Source organism: Anolis sagrei, chromosome 9, assembly GCF_037176765.1.
Source record: "Anolis sagrei isolate rAnoSag1 chromosome 9, rAnoSag1.mat, whole genome shotgun sequence".
In the NCBI taxonomy this organism is placed as follows: domain Eukaryota; kingdom Metazoa; phylum Chordata; class Lepidosauria; order Squamata; family Dactyloidae; genus Anolis; species Anolis sagrei.
The window spans coordinates 18548724-18566183 of NC_090029.1; the positions used below are offsets into that span (position 1 = coordinate 18548724).

The window sequence follows — 17460 nt, forward strand, 5'->3', positions numbered from 1 at the left end:
CCATCTGCCAGCTGCAGAAGGCTACCTTACTGGGATCTGCATGCATCATTCGCCGATACATCACACAGTCCTACACACAGTCTGACGTGTGATCCAATACAACAGCCAGCAGAGTGATTATGTCTGCTGCGGACTTCTCTTGTTGTATTTCAAATAAATAATAATAATAATAATAATAATAATAATAATAGTAATAATAACAATAAAAGCCACCTTACTTGGATCTGCGCGTATCATTCGAAAATACATCACACAGTCCTAGACGCTTGGGAAGTGTTCGACTTGTGATTTTGTGATACGAAATCCAGCATAGAGATCTCGTTTGCTGTGACATACTGTGATTTTGTGTCAATAATAATAATAATAATAGTCCGACGTGTGATCCAATTCAACAGCCAGCAGAATGTCTGCTGTGGACTCATCTTGTTGTTTCAAATAATAATAATAATAATAATAATAATAATAATAATAATAATAACCCCTGGTGGTGGAGTGGGTTAAGCCCCTGTGCCGGCAGGACTGAAGACCGACAGGTCGCAGGTTTGAATCTGGGGAGAGGCGGATGAGCTCCCTCTATCAGCTCCAGCTCCTCATGCGGGGACATGAGAGAAGCCTCCCACAAGGATGATAAAAACATCAAATCATCCAGGCATTCCCTGGGCAACATCCTTGCAGACAGCCAATTCTCTCACACCAGAAGCGACTTGCCGTTTCTCAAGTAGCTCCTGACACAACAAAATAATAATAATAATAATAATAATAATAATAATAATAATTTAAAAAAATCAACTGTATTATGTGAGTCTACACTGACCATATAATGCAGTGGAGCCCCCGATGGTGCAGTGGGTTAAACCCCTGTGCCGGCAGGACTGAAGACCGACAGGTCGCAGGTTCGAATTCGGGGAGAGGTAGATGAGCTCCCTCTATCAGCTCCAGCTCCTCATGCGGGGACATGAGAGAAACCTCCCACAAGGATGATAAAACATCAAATCATCCGGGCGTCCCCTGGGCAACGTCTTTGCAGACGGCCAATTCTCTCACAACAGAAGCAACTTGCAGTTTCTCAAGTCACTCCTGACACGACAAAAATATATATTGCAGTTCAATCTGCATTATAATGGCAATGTTGATGGATCCTGGACCTTCCACTCTTTGTCACTTAACTCGTAAGGTAAAAGGTAAAGGTAGTCCCCTGACATTAAGTCCAGTCATGTCTGACTCTGGGGTGTGGTGCTCATCTTCATTTCTAAGCCGAAGAGCCAGCGTTGTCCGTAGACACCTCCAAGGTCATGTGGCCGGCATGGAGCGCCGTTACCTTCCCGCCGGAGCGGTACCTATTGATCTACTCACATTTGCATGTTTTCGAACTGCTAGGTTGGCAGAAGCTAGGGCTGACAGCGGAAGCTCACGCCGCTCCCCGGAATTGAACCTGCGACCTTTCGATCAACAAGCTCAGCAGCTCAGTGCTTTAACCCACTGCGCCACCTCGTATACGTCATCAAACCCCACATTTTGGTGCTTCAGACGCTCAGGTTGGAAACAAAACAAAAGCTCCCCACGAGATGTTGGTTAAAGAACAGACTCCCTTCTTTGCAAAACGAATAGAGATATTGCTACACGATGGCGGATGACACACAGCCCAGATTTGGGAATTTTTATCCAACAGGAAAACGGCTGCTGTTTCGTCCCATTGGCCTTCCAAAAAGTCCATAACAAAGAGGTTGCTGCTTCCTGACTCTCGGGAAGGGAAGCAAGGCCAAACCAATACAATATGAAAAGCCATGCCGGGGAATGAAGGCGGCGGAAACATGTCCCACTCGAGCCTCTTCATTGGTCCGGAAATGCAGGGTTGACGGCCGCTCAGGAAAGTTTTGTTATTAAGGCATTTGGGTGGAAGTGAGCAGAGCCTCTCCGAGCTCATCATCGCCGGGAATCAAAGAGTCTGCTCCAATAGGAAAGGAAAGCCGGGGAGTTGCTGGCACCGATGAGCATCAGGAGCAGCAGGTAGAGGCTCATCATCAAGGCAAAGCGGTGTGAGGAGAGCCACGATTGGCTGGAACACCTGCAGGGAAGGAGAAAGCAATGACGGATCGGGTCTCTGTTGGGAGGACTTGGATTGTGCCCTCCCGAATGAATAGCAGGGGGTTGGACTGGATTGGCCCTTGGGGTCTCTCTCAATCAACATGATTCTACAAAAACATGTAAAACCAATGCTGGAATTCAACCACATCCTGCACAAGTTTATAGTCCTCATCGAGGAAATAGATAGGCAGATGGGTTAGGCCAGTGGTTCTCAACCTTCCTAATGCCACGACCCCTTAATACGGTTCCTCATGTTGCGGTGACCCCCAACCATAACATTATTTTTGTTGCTGCTTCAAACTGTCATTTTCCTATTATTACGAATCGTCATGTAAATATCTGATATGCAGGATGTATTTTCATTCACTGGACCAACTTTGGCACAAATACCCAATATGTCCAAATTTGAATACTGAAGAGGTTGGGGGGAATTGATTTTGCTATTTGGGAGTTGGAGTTACTGGGATTTATAGTTCGCCTACAATCAAAGAACATTATGAACTCCCACCAATGATGGAATTGAACCAAACTTGGGACACAGAACTCCAATGACCCACAGAAAATACTAGACGGGTCTGGTGGAAATTGGTCTTGAGTTTGGGAGTTGTAGTTCACCTACATGCAGAGAGCACTGTGGACTCAAACAATGATGGATCTGGACCAAACTTGGCACGAATGCTCCATATGCCCAAATATGAACACAGATGGCGTTTAGGAGAAATAGACCTTGACATCTGGGAGTTGTAGTTACTGGGATTTATAGTTCACCTACCATCAAAGAGCATTCTTTATATTATTATATTATATATGGTCATCTATCTATCTATCTATCTATCTATCTATCTATCTATACTGGAAGGGTTTGGTGGACATTGACCTTGAGTTTTGGGAGTTATAGTTCACCTACATCCAGAGAGCACTGTGGACTCAAACAATGATGGATCTGGACCAAACTTGGCACTAATACTCAGTATGCCCAAATGTGAACACTGGTGGAGTTTGGGGAAAATAGAGCTTGAAATTTGGGAGTTGTAGTTGCTCGGATTTATAGTTCTCCTACAATCAAATAGCATTCTGAGTCCCACCAACGAGAGAATTGGGTCAAACTTCTCACTCAGAACCCCTGTGTCCAATAGAAAATACTGTGTTGTTGTAGGTTTTTTCGAGCTATATGGCCATGTTCTAGAGGCATTCTCTCCTGACGTTTCGCCTGCATCTATGGCAAGCATCCTCAGAGGTTGTGAGGATGCTTGCTATAGATGCAGGCGAAACGTCAGGAGGGAATGCCTCTAGAACATGGCAATATAGCCTGAAAAAACCTACAACCCAGTGATTCCAGCCATGAAAGCCTTTGACAATACAGAAAATACTGTGTTTTCTGATGGTTGTTGGCGACCCCTCTGACACCACCTCGCGATCCTCCCAAGGGGCCCGACCCCTAGGTTGAGAAACACTGGGTTAGGCTCTTCGCCCATTGCACCCTTTGTTTGCCTGTCTCTCTCTTCAAAGTTTCTAGCCCCATTTTGCTCTTCTCCTGTGAGCATGGAGAGTGACAAGATGTCTCCAAAGAGAGAGAGAGAGAGAGAGAGAGAGAGAGAGAGAGAGAGAGAGAGAGAGAGACAGAGAGAGGCCCTAACTTTCTTATATAGAAATGTAGTTATTTTCCATAAATCTTTTCTTCGGATGTGTTTTTCCTTTTTTTAAAAAAGTTACCCAACCATTTCCACTATAATTATATACTACACTGAGACTTTGCTTGATAGAAGGCAGCACAAACTCGGTGTGAGAACGGAGAAACCATTCCCGCAGCCGAGAAGCGGCATGGCACTCACCTGCGATATTGCTTCTGCGAATATACCAGCAAGTACTTCACCCGGATCAGCTGGTTGTTTGTCACCACAAAGTATTTCTGGGGGACGTCGCCACCTTCGCTGTTCCTCACTCGGGCTCGCTTCTTGTCTATTTCTTTAGAATCTACAGGGGGAAAAAGAAAGGGAAAAATCCTTTTAAGAAGACTCACAAAATCATAAAGTTGGAAAAGACCTCAGGGGCCATCTAGTCCAACCCCATTCTGGCTTCATGCAGGAAAAGCACAATCAAAGCACCTCCAATATATGACCATCCAGCCTTTGTAATGCAATCAAATCACCCCTGACAGATGGCCACCCAGGCTTTGCAATAAAAATAACAACAACAACAACAAGAGGAGCAACCCTAAGGGCAATCCAGTCCAACCTCATTCTGTCTTCATGCAGGAAAAGCACAATCAAAGCACCCCTGACAGATGGCAACCCAGCTTTTGTAGTAGTAATAAAAATATAGAAACTCAAGGGACCATCAACCCCTTTCTGCCATGCAGGAAAAGGGCAAACAAAGTACCACCAACAGATGGCCACCCAGCCTCTGTAACAACAACAAGAAATCCAGGGGCTATCCAGACCAGCCGTTTTCTGCCAGGCAGGAAAAACACAATCAAAGCATCCCCAACAAATGGCCACCCAGCCTTTGTAATAACAAAAACCACCCAAAGGTTATCAAGTCCAACCTCCTCTATTCTGCTATGCAGGAAAAACACAATAAAATCATTCCCAACAGATGGCCACCCAGCCTTTGTAGTAGTGATAATAATAATAATAATAATAATAATAATAATAATAATAGCAACCCCATGGGTCATCCAGTCCAACCCCATTCTGCCTTCATGCAGGAAAAGCGCAATCAAAGCACCCCCAACAGATAGCCACCAGCCTTTGTAACAACAACAACAACAAAAACAACAAGCCCAGGGGCCATGCAGACCAACTGCTTTCTGCCTGGCAGGAAAAACACAATCAAAGCATCCCCAACAAATTGTAATAATAATAATAATAATAATAATAATAATAATAATAATAATAATAATAGCAACCCCATGGGTCATCCAGTCCAACCCCATTCTGCCTTCATGCAGAAAAGCACAATCAAAGCATCCCCGACAGATGGCCAGCCAGCCTCTATTTCACCTGACTCTGAGGCAGAGAGTTCCACTGTTGAATAGCTCTTACAATCAAGATGTTCTTTGTAATGTTCAATTAGAATCTCCTTTTCTGTCATTTGAACCCATGGCTCCAAAGCAACAGAAAACAAGCCTGCTCCCTCTTCCTTAGGGCATCCTTTTGCATATTCATACATGGCAAGACACCCTTGGGGATTTTCATGCTAGAAATCTGCAAGCCGGGGCTCAGTCCCAGACCCCGGGGCTGCCTATCTTGGGTTGTTGTTGTTATTATATTTATTTATCTCCAAAGGGTTCACCTTTCTTTTGGACTTGGCACTTGACGTCCGGGTGGTCGATGATTTCGCAAACGGCGACGCAGCTCAGGACGGGGCCCATGAGGCTCCGCTGCCAGCCGAGTCCGTGGGGGCTATAGAGGAGAGCAAGGCTCAAGTCACTGGTCAGGTAGGTACCTTCCCCGAACAAGGAGGTCTGAAAGAAGCGGGAAGCCGGTTTACATGGAGCGAGCAGACCAAACCCTGGCACCCTCCCTTTCCCAAAAACACACAGCCGTTATTCTCATCCATTATGGAAAAGCACAAAAGGAAAGGGCCTGAGGCTGTTAGGAATGGTGGGAGTTGGAGTCCAAAACATGCCCATGCCTGCATTACAGTCAGCTGTATTGTATTTTTGAGCTTGGCCTCATGTGAGCCGTCCCGAGTCTCCTTTGGGGAGACGGTGGCGAGGTATCAATAAAGATGATGATGATGATGATTATTATTATTATTATTCAAGGCAGCTAGAAATCAATACAGGCACAACATCTGCATTGAGGGTTAAAACCTACACTCAAAGAGCTGGAAGGGACTCTGAGGGCCATCCAGTTCAACCCCAAACCACCATGCAGGAAAAGCACAATCAAACCCCTCCTGACAGATGGCCACCCAGCTTCATAGACATGAGCAGGCTCATAGAGAAATGGGATATAGAATCATAAATGAATTGGAAGTGATCCCAAGGGCCATTCAGTCAAACTCCCTGCTGTCATTAAGGGGGACACAATCAAAACTCTCCTGACAGATGACCATCCAGACGCATAAACATGAGCATGTTTGTAGAGAAATGGGGATATAAAATCATAAATGAATTGGAAGGGACCCCGAGGGCCATTCAGTCCAACCCCCATTCTGCCATTAAGGAGGACACAATCAAAACCCTCCCAACAGATGACCATCTAGCCTCATAAACATGAGCAGGTTCGTAGAGGAATGGGAATATAGAATCATAAATGAGTTGGAAGTGACCCCAAGGGCCATTCAGTCCAACCCCATTCTGTCATTAAAGGGGACACAGTCAAAACTCTCCTGACAGATGACCATCCAGCCTCATAAACATGAGCAAGTTCGTAGAAAAATTGGGACATAGAATCATAAATGAGTTGGAAGGGACCCTAAGGACCATCCAGTCAAACCCCCTTCTGCCATCAAGGGACACACAATCAAAACCCTCCTGACAGATGGCCATCTAGCCTCTGTTTAAAAGCCTCCAAGGAAGGGGTTTCCACCAGAATCTGAGGCAGTGAGTTCCACTGTTGAACAGCTCAAACAGTCAGGAAGTTCTTCCTAATGTTCAGGTGGAATCTCCTTTCTTGCCTGCCATTTGAACCCATGGTTCCATTGAGTACTAGTTTCCAGGGCAGCAGAAAACAAGTATTTACATCTACAAAAAGTCCTAACATCTGAGATGCTTCTTGCTTGATATGTCATTCCAAATCCTGTGCATCTCCTCAGGCAATATCTGATGCACTGTGATAACATGCTGGTATCTACACAGGCTGCTTGGGAACAGCAAAAGAGGAAGAATGCTGGGAGCTTGACTGCTGCTTATTCAGACGGATCGGGGCTCTTTCAGAGTTCTGATTTTGTTGCAAGCCAGAGACTCGTCCCTTACCCGGTTCAGGTGGCATTGCAGCCCGTTGTGGACGATGGAGTGGAAGTTCTCGAGGCGGCTCCCGTGGAAGGCATAGAGGAGGTCCCTCCCTGCTTTGGTCTCCTCGAATTTGGCGTTCATCTGGCTGGAATAGGTGATCTCGAACAGGAAGTCTGGCTCGGCTACCGGCACACTGGGAGCTCCCGTCAGCTCTTGGATCTTCTTGTACTTCAACACCAGTTGAGATGCAACAAGGTTATTTGCTTTGAAGGCATGCATCATCCCCAACCCTCAAAATATTGCATTGGATTATCTATCTATCTATCTATCTATCTATCTATCTATCTATATATCTATCTATATGAGTGTGTGTGTGTGTGTGTGTGTGTGTGTCACCCTTCTCAACCCGAAGGGGACTCAGAGCAGCTTAGAAGATAGATAGATAGATAGATAGATAGATAGATAGATATAAAAATGTAATGTTTGTTTGTGGGATTAACATAACTCAAAAACCACTGGACGAATTGACACCAAATTTGGACAGTATACACCTAACAACCCTATGTATGTCCTTCACTCGAAAAAATTGATTTTGTCATTTGGGAGTTGTAGTTGCTGGGATTTATAGTTCACCTACAATCAAAGAGCATTCTGAACTCCACCAACGATGGAATTGAACCAAACGTGGAACACAGGACTCCTATGACCACAAGAAAACACTAGGAGGGTTTAGTGGGCATTGACCTTGAGTTTGGGAGTTGTAGTTCACCTACATCTAGAGAGCACTGTGGACTCAAACAATGACAGATCCAGAACAAACTTGGAACAAATACTCAATATGCCCAAATATGAACACAGATGGAGTTTGGGGGAAATATACCTTGACATTTGGGATTTGTAGTTACAGGGATTTATAGTTCCCCTACAATCAAAGAGCATTCTGGATCCCAAATGACAGAATTGGGAAAACTTCCCACACAGAAGCCCCATGACCATCAGAAAATACTTAAGGCCATCCAGTCCAACTCCCTTCACTGGGGCAAGAAAATGTAATCAAAGCCCTCCTGACAAAGAGCCATCCAGCCACAGATGTTTGGAATTGTGGGAGTTGAAGTCCAAAACACCTGGAGGAAGGCTGAAGTTGGTCAACACCTGTTTTACGTTTTAGAATTATTAAATAATCATCATAATATAGAATTGTTTTAGGTGGTGAGCTCTATTCCAAGTCTGGTTTCCTCACCCTGCTTTTAAGATCCTTAACATTTACTCTGATCTCTGGAGAGCCCCCAAACACCTTGCCATGTTGCTCAAAGTTGTTTGGGATGGATTGTACAAAATGTAAGGATTCAAAGGCTTCATTCGCCATTAAGAGCAAGACTCTCACCTCTGTTTTGCTGGTGCTGTGTATACGCAAGGCCTTAGAGGACAAAACCCAGCTGAGCAACTCCCAGATCCTTCCGTCAACGTTGTGGGCGGATTCGCACAGGTCTTTCAGGCTCCCAAGTGCATTTGTATCTGCAAGCTGCAAAGATACCAAGGGAGAAAGCATTCACTTCTGGGATTTATGGGTCATTCTGCAATCCTAGAGACCCCAGAAGTGAAAGAGAGCAACATCTCCACCTAGTTATGGCACCTTATCTTTGCATTTTGGTTCATACCACCCAGAGGACTGCAAGATGCAATGTATCATCATTGCACGGGAGATATAACAACGTGGAACACTCTAAAACAGTGGTTCTCAACCTGGGGTCCCCAGATGTTTTTGGCCTTCAACTCCCAGAAATCCCAGCCAGTTTAACAGCTGTTAGGATTTCTGGGAGTTGTAGGCCAAAAACATCTGGGGACCCAGGTTGAGAACCACTGCTCTAAAAGCATTTCCTCTTGTAAGTTAGCAAGTTAAATGGGGTGGTATATAAATACAGTTGTTATTATTATTATTATTATTATTATTATTATTTGAAACACAACAAGATTAGTCTATAGAAGACACTCTGTTGGCTGTTGTATTGGATCACACGTCGGACACTTCCCAAGTGTCTAGGGCTGTGTAATGTATCGGCAAGTAATGCATGCAGATCCCAGTAAGGTGGACTTCTGCAGCTGGCAGATGGTAATTTTGTCAGTGCTGATTGTGTTTAAGTGCAGGCCAAGTTCTTTAGGCACTGCAACCAGTGTGCCAATCACCACTGGGACCACCTTGACTGGCTTGTGCCAGAGTCTTTGCAGTTCGATCTTTAAATACTCATATCATGTCAGCTTTTCCAGTTGTTTCTCTTCAATCCTGCTGTCACCTGGGATTGCGACATCGACGATCCATACTTTGTTTATTAACATGATTATGAGGTCAGGGGTATTGCGCTCCAAAACTCTGTCTGTCTGAATCCGGAAGTCCCAGAGGAGTTTGGCGTGTTCATTCTCTGTAATTCTTTCCGGCTTGTGATCCCACCAGTTCTTTGTTGCAGGCAGATGGTATTCGTGGCACAAGTTCCAATGAATCATCTGAGCAACGGTGTTATGCCTCTGCTTGTAGTCTGTCTGCACAATCTTCTTGCAGCAGCTGAGGATGTGATCTATTGTTTCATCTGCTTCCTTGCAGAGTCTACACTTGGGATCTGTCATCGATTTTTCAATTCTGGCTTTGATGGCATTGGTTCGAATGGCTTGTTCTTGGGCTGTCAGAATCGGGCCCTCCTTTGTCTCCTTTTTCAGAGTTCCATTTGTGAGCCACATCCATGTTTTTTCTTTGTCAATTTGGCTCTCAATTTTTCCCAGGAACTGTACATGGAGAGCCTTCTTTCGCCAGTTTTCTCTTCTGCTCTGGATTGTGTTTTTACAGTATTCACTCTTTGTCTTTTGCACTTTAAGCAGTTTACTACTATGGACTTCCCTCAATGTTGGTTCTTGACTGCCTTTCACATAATCTGCCAGTGTGTGTTTCTCTTCTTCTACCATTTGTTTCACTTGCAGAAGCCCTCTTCTCTCTGCCTCCTGATTTTCTGGGCAGGTAAAGTCTGTCGACACCACTACGCGGATGAAATGCGTAGTGGATTGTCATCAGTTGTTTTTCTGTCCAGATCATCCAGCTCTGCTTGTGTCCAGTTCACAATCCCAGCAGTGTATCTAATGATGGGGATGGCCCTGGTGTTGATAGCCTTGATCGAATTTCCACCATTTAATTTGCTCTTCAAAATCTTTCTGACTCTTTGGATATATTCTTTGCTGACCACATTTTTCACATGCCCATGCTTGATATTGTCCAACTGCAGTATGCCCAGATAATAATAATAATAATAATAATAATAATAATTATTATTATTATTATTATTTACATTGATCATATAATGAAGTCCAAACTGTATTATTATTATTATTATTATTATTATTATTATTATTATTACTACTACTACTACTACTACTTTGATCATATAATGAAGTTCAAACTGTATTCTTTGACGGTATATAGATCCAGCCTTAGAGACTCCATGAATCCCATAAGCTATAAATGTTCAGCACAGATTCACCATTCCAAACAGGAACCTGGTTTAACCTGTTTAGTTTCTAAGATCAGACAGGATTTCCCATCTTTAGGGTTGTTTAATCAGATTTTTCCATGACTGAATCCTACTCCCCAATGCACAAACTGTTGGAAAAAACAAGGATTTGAGTTACAGCTTCAGTGGAGACATCTTTTTCCCATAAACATAAAATCATGCAGCTAGAAGATACCTCATGGACCATCCAGTCCAACCCCATTCTGCCAAGAAGCAGGAAAATTGCATTCAAAGCACCCCGACAGTTGGCCATCCAGCCTCTGTTTAAAAGCTTTCAAAGAAGGAACCTCTACCACACTCCGGGGCAGAGAGTTCCACTGCTGAACAGCTCTCACAGTCAGGAAGTTCTTCCTAATGTTCAGATGGAATCTCCTTTTTTTGTAGTTTGAAGCCTTTGTTCCACGTTCTGGTCTCCAGGGCAGCAGAAAACAAGCTTGCTCCCTCCTCCCTGTGACTTCCTCTCACGTATTTATACATGGCTATCATGTCTCCTCTCAGCCTTCTTTTATTCAGGCTAAACATGCCCAGCTCTTTAAGCCGCTCCTTATAGGGCTTGTTCTCCAGACCCTTGATCATTTGAGTCGCCCTCCTCTGGACACATTCCAGCTTGTCAATATCTCTCTTCAATTGTAGTGCCCAGTATTGGACACAATATTCCAGGCAGAATAGAGAGGTAGCATGACTTCTCTGGATCTAGACACTAGACACTATAACTCTTCCAGGACTAGATTTCCCTTCCTAAAAGGTAGATTCTTCTCATTTCCGGTTGTCTCATCCATGTCCGTAACTAGGAGCCATTTATAAGTCGGATGTTGGTAACTCAGAGACTTGCTTTTGCATTAAACTCACCAAAGCCTCAAAGTCCTTGGTCTCCTCAGCGACGTAGAGCCCAGGAAAGGGCCGCAGGACGGAGTCCCGCTTGTAGCTCTGCAGAGCTGAAGCGAAGAAGCTGCACTTCAAGTCGGCGGCCAAGAGGTCCTTCTGGATGGCCTCCTGGACCCGCTCTTCGGAGGTGGCGGCATCCTTGGCATTTGGCTCCTGCATCCCCCGGAGGGCTCCTATCAAAGAGAAAACACAACCTGAGTGATCCTAGAGTCGGAAGGGAGCCCAAGGACCATACCCCTTCTGCCTTTGTGCAGGAAACAATATTGAACAGTACTGGGTCCAGGACTGAACCCTCTTCATGGTACAATAATAATAATAATAAAACTTTATTTATATTTATTTATTTACTTTATTTCTATACTGCTTTTCTCAGCCCTTAGGCGACTCAAAGCGGTTTACATAATACAAATTATCACAAAACAGTATCATAGGCAAATTAAAACACATTATACATTATACGTAAACATCAATATCAATAAACAATCATTATCATAGCGTCTCAACAACAAATCAGAATCCATTCTCGTAACCTTTGTTCCATATTCCTATGTTCGATTGCACCGTGTTCCTATATTCCATTACACTAATTAGCCAAACGCTTGTTCGAAAAGCCAGGTCTTCACCTTCCTCCGGAACGCCAACAGCGAAGGGGCCTGTCTGATGTCTGCAGGTAGGGCATTCCACAGCCGAGGGGCCACCACCAAGAAGGCCCTGTCAGTTGTCCCCGCCAGGCGCGACTGTGATGCAGGCAGGACCGAGAGCAGGGCCTCCCCAGACGATCTTAATGTCCTGGTCGGTTCATAGGTGGAGATGCGTTCGGAGAGGTAAGTAGGGCCGGAACCGTTTAGGGCTTTATAGGCTAACGTCAGCACTTTGAATTGTGCCCGGTAACAAATTGGCAGCCAGTGGAGCTGGCGCAACAGGGGAGTGGTATGCTCCCTGAGAGCCGCTCCTGTTAGTAACTTGGCTGCCGAGCGCTGGACCATTTGAAGCTTCCGAGCAGTCTTCAAGGGCAACCCCACGTAGAGAGCATTGCAGTAGTCTAAACGGGATGTAACCAGAGCGTGGACCACCTTGGCCAAGTCAGACTTCCCAAGGTACGGGCGCAGCTGGCGCACAAGTTTTAATTGTGCAAAATCTCCCCTGACCACCACCGAAACCTGGGGTTCCAGGCTCAGCGATGAGTCCAGGGTTACTCCCAAGCTGCAAACCTGCATCTCCCCCGGGGGGACTCAGTGCGGCTTACATGAGGCCACACCCATCAATACAATATTTTTATTTATTATTTATTTGGGGTTCTTGTACCCCGCCCTTCTCACCCCGAAGGGGACCCAGGGCGGCTTACAGCTGCAAGGCGCACTTAGACGCCTGCTACACAACAATCATCACAAAAAAAAATATAACAGTACAAATTCCCACAATTCAACATTATCCAATAAAATCAGTAAAATGATAAAATCAGTAAAAACAATACAAACCTGGATCTTCCTCCTACCCATCAGTGTACAATTAACTCAAAGATCTGTTTTGGTTCCATTTCGACAATCCTGCCGATCTTACACATCTGATTGTCTTATTTGGTTGTCATTGTCTAATTGCCTGGTTGCCCAAAGGCCTGGTTCCACAGCCATGTCTTCACCCTCCTCCTGAAGGAGAGGAGGGTTGGTGCTGTTCTGATTTCCCCCGGGAGTGAATTCCACAGGTGGGGGGCCACCACTGAGAAGGCTCTGCTTCTCATCCCCACCAGCCTCACTTGTGAGAGTGGTGGGGTCGAGAGCAGGGCCTCCCCAGATGATCTCAAACTCCGAGGTGGGACGTAGAGGGAGATACGTTCGGACAGATACACTGGACCAGAACCGTATAGGGTTTTGTAGGTTAAGACCAGCACCTTGAATTGTGCTCGGAATTGAACAAGCAATATATAACACAATACAAGCAATATATAACACAAAACATAATAAAACCAAGCAAAATACATAAAATGAAAAATCAAAATAATATACGACAAAACAATATAAAATCAAGCATTAAAAACACAGGAAATTTCACTAGGCAGGGTCAGATGCAAGGATAATTTGTTTTAAAAGAATGTTTAAAACACTGGGAGATAGGACTGTGTAAATTATAAGGAGGAGGCTCTGGGAATGAGGAAGGATTTCATTGCACAAACCATAAAATAAAGTGCTTCTAAGGACCTTTTGTGCAAAGTGTGGTCAGGGAGAATCTTACATTCAATTACTGAAGGCACATTGGAATAACCAGGTTTTCAAATTCCTCCTGAAGATTGCCAGTGTGAGTTCCAGAGCCGGGGGGCCACCGCAGAGAAGCCCCTCTCTCTCGTCCCCGCAAGTCACGGGAGTGAAAGGAGCGCCTCTCCGGAAGATCGAAGGGATCATGTGGGTTCGTAGATGGAAATATGGCCGCGCAATGAAGGATCCAATGAAGAGAAGCTCCCTTTGGGTTTGGTCGCTTAAACAATTACAGATCCGCCTAATAGTAGCATTGCCTAGCCCACATTTGACTAGTTTGCTTGCAAGAAGGTCATGGGGGACTCTGTCGAATAAAGGTCTTACTGGAATCAAGATATTTAGTTATTTATTTACTATATTTATATACAGCCATTCTCAGCCCAAGGGCAGTTTACAAATGGCACGATTCGATGCCCACAATAACATAAAAACAATTAAAACATTTAGCATAAATAACATTAAATAAATAATTTAATTTATTAAATTAAACTGCCAACCTAGCAGTTCGAAAACATGCAAATGTGAGTAGATCAATAGGTACCGCTCCGGCGGGAAGGTAACGGCGCTCCATGCAGTCATGCTGGCCACATGACCTTGGAGGTGTCTACGGATAACGCCGGCTCTTCGGCTTAGAAATGGAGATGAGCACCACACCCCAGAGTCAGACATGACTGGACTTAATGTCAAGGGACTACTTTTACCTTTTTTAACATTAAATAAAATAATAAAACCAATAAAATATAGATCCTCAGCGTCTCATTGACTAAAATCATTGTCCAATCGCATATCCAGTCGTTCCGAAAATCAGTTTGTCTGCAACCCTGCATTTGGGAAAGCTTGCTCAAAAAGCCAAGTTTTTCACATTAAAAGTTGCTTTAAAACCATCTCAGGACACCATTTTGCCTCACTGCCCTGCCCCAAAGTCTTGGTCCCACATCCAGGTCTTCACCATCCTTCTGAAGGACAGGAGGGAAGGGGCTGATCTAATATTGCCAGGAAGGGAGTTCCATAGCCGAGAGGCAATCACTGAGAAGGCCCTGTCTCTCGTCTCTGCCAAATGCGCCTGTTATGGTGGCAGGACCAAAATCAGGGCCTCTCCAGAAGATCTTAGTTTCCGCAGTGGTTCGTAAAGGGAGATAAGTTCAGACAGGTAAACTGGGCTTTAGGGCTTTATAGGCCAAAGCCCGCACTTTGAATTATGGCTGGTAGCAATCAGGCAGCCAGTGGAGCTGACATAACATGGGAGTTGTGGGCTCCCTGTATGCCGTCCCAGTTATTAACCTAGCAGTTTGAAATGTGAGTAGATCAATAGGTACCGCTCTGGCAGGAAGGTAATGGCGCTCCATGCAGTCATGCCGGCCACATGACCTTGGGGGCGCCTATGGACAACGCCGGCTCATCTCCATTTCTAAGCCGAAGAGCAGGCGTTGTCTGTAGATGCCTCCAAGGTCATGTGGCCACTGGCGTGACTGCATGGAGAACCTTACCTTCCCGCCAGATCTACTCACACTTGCATGTTTTTGAACTGATGGGTTGCCAGAAGCTGGAGCTAACAGCGGGAGCTCACCCTGCTCCCCAGATTCGAACTGCTGATCTTTCAGTATGCAATTTCTGCAGCTCAGCAGTTTAATCACAGGGACTCATTATTATTATATTTGGTTTATTATCATATCCATATTATTATTTTATAATATTATTTATACTTCATATTATTATTATTATTTATGTATTTCATATTACTATTCTTATTTATATTATTATTCATATTGTTATTATTTATATTCATATCTATATTATTATACTTTATATTATTATCCTTATATTTCATATTCTTGTTATATTTCATATTATTAATATTATTAATATATTTCATATTACTATTCCTCTTTATATTTCATAATATACTTATATTTCATATAATTATTATTTATATTTATATTATTATTCATATTGTTATTATTTATATTCATATCTATATTATTATACTTCATATTATTCTTATAATATTTCATATTCTTGTTATATTTCATATTATTATTATTATTAATATATTTCATATTACTCTTCTTATTTATATTTCATAATATACTTATATTTCATATTATTATTTATATTTATATTATTAATATTCATATTATTATACTTCATATTATTCTTATTATATATCATCTTCTTGTTATATTTCATATTATTATTAATAATAATATATCATATTACTATTCCTCTTTATATTTCATAATATACTTATATTTCATATAATTATTATTTATATTTATATTATTATTCATATTTCATATTATTATTATTTATAGTCCTATCTATATTATTATACTTCATATTATTATTCTTATTATATTTCATATTCTTGTTATATTTCATATTATTATTCTTATTTATATTTCATAATATACTTATATTTCATATTATTATTATTTATATTTATATTATTATTCATATTTCACATTATTATTATTATTTATATTCTTATCTATATTATTATACTTCATATTATTCTTATTATATATCATATTCTTGTTATATTTCATATTATTATTAATAATAATAATATTTCATAATATACTTATATTTCATATTATTATTATTTATATTATATTATTATTCATATTTCACATTATTATTATTTATATTCATATCTATATTATTATACTTCATATTATTCTTATTATATTTCATATTCTTGTTATATTTCATATTATTATTAATAATAATAATATTTCATAATATACTTATATTTCATATTATTTATATTTATATTATTATTCATATTATTATTCATATCCATATCTATATTATTATACTTCATATTATTCTTATAATATTTCATATTCTTGTTATATTTCATATTACTATTATTATTTATATTTCATAATATACTTATATTTTATATTATTATTATTTATATTATATTATTATTCATATTTCACATTATTATTATTTATATTATTATTATTTATATTATATTATTATTCATATTTCACATTATTATTATTTATATTATTATTATTTATATTATATTATTATTCATATTTCACATTATTATTATTTATATTCATATCTATATTATTATACTTCATATTATTATTATATATCATATTCTTGTTATATCTCATATTATTAATATTAATATTATTATTCATATTTCACATTATTATTCATATTCCTATCTATATTATTATACTTCATATTAGTCTTATAATATTTCATATTCTTGTTATATTCCATATTATTATTATTCCTATCATCATGCATCTCTATACCCTGTATACCTTAAATATATATTATATATATATATATTATATCTGATGTCCTTTCCTTCTTACCTCTGCAAAAGGTTGTTGCAACGCTGAGCTGGATTAGAGGACTACCCAATAAGCTTACTGCGCATGCGTCGCTCGCTCCTTCCGCGCACGCGCAGTAACGCCCACTGAAGCCTCGAAGCCGTGACCAACACGGAAAGCCTTTTGCCCTTGGTTGGGCACCGCCCTGCGCATGCTCAGTAACGCCGTTTCGAAAACATTCACTGTTTCCCCTCCAGCAGTGCCGTTTGCTTGCCCTCTAACGCGCATGCGCGGAAGCATTCCCTTGACTCAGGGAGCCTTGCAAGCATGCGCAGTACACCAAATGGGAGGGCCCATTTCTTTGCATTTTATTTTATTATTTTTTATTTGCATATTAAAACTCCCATCAATTTGCATTTTGTTTTATTTATGTATTTGCATATTACAGAATCCATCACTGCATTTTATTGTATTATTTATTTGCATAT

At 41.6% G+C, this 17460-nt stretch overlaps 1 protein-coding gene across 1 annotated transcript; it reads right to left on the reverse strand.

The window, feature by feature from the left end:
• Positions 1–1624: 1624 nt before the first annotated feature.
• On the reverse strand, positions 1625–17101 carry PARP16 (poly(ADP-ribose) polymerase family member 16). The gene is made up of 7 exons (XM_060755613.2): positions 17015–17101; positions 11389–11597; positions 8373–8510; positions 7010–7216; positions 5380–5551; positions 3918–4059; positions 1625–2065 (listed from the first exon to the last, which is right to left on the reverse strand). Exons 2-7 carry the CDS (start codon positions 11581–11583, stop codon positions 1924–1926), a joined length of 996 nt encoding a protein of 331 aa, XP_060611596.2. The 5' UTR covers positions 11584–11597; positions 17015–17101; the 3' UTR covers positions 1625–1923.
• Positions 17102–17460: the final 359 nt, after the last annotated feature.

Coding starts and splice junctions, on each gene's coding strand:
- PARP16 (XM_060755613.2), bottom strand. CDS start 11,583: ATGCAGGAGCCAAATGCCAAGGATGCCGCCACCTCCGAAGAGCGGGTC. Junction 7,217..8,372: donor ACAGCACCAGCAAAACAGAG/GTGAGAGTCTTG, acceptor CTGGTGTTGAAG/TACAAGAAGATCCAAGAGCT. Junction 4,060..5,379: donor GTGCCAAGTCCAAAAGAAAG/GTGAACCCTTTG, acceptor TTCCCCCTGTAG/ATTCTAAAGAAATAGACAAG.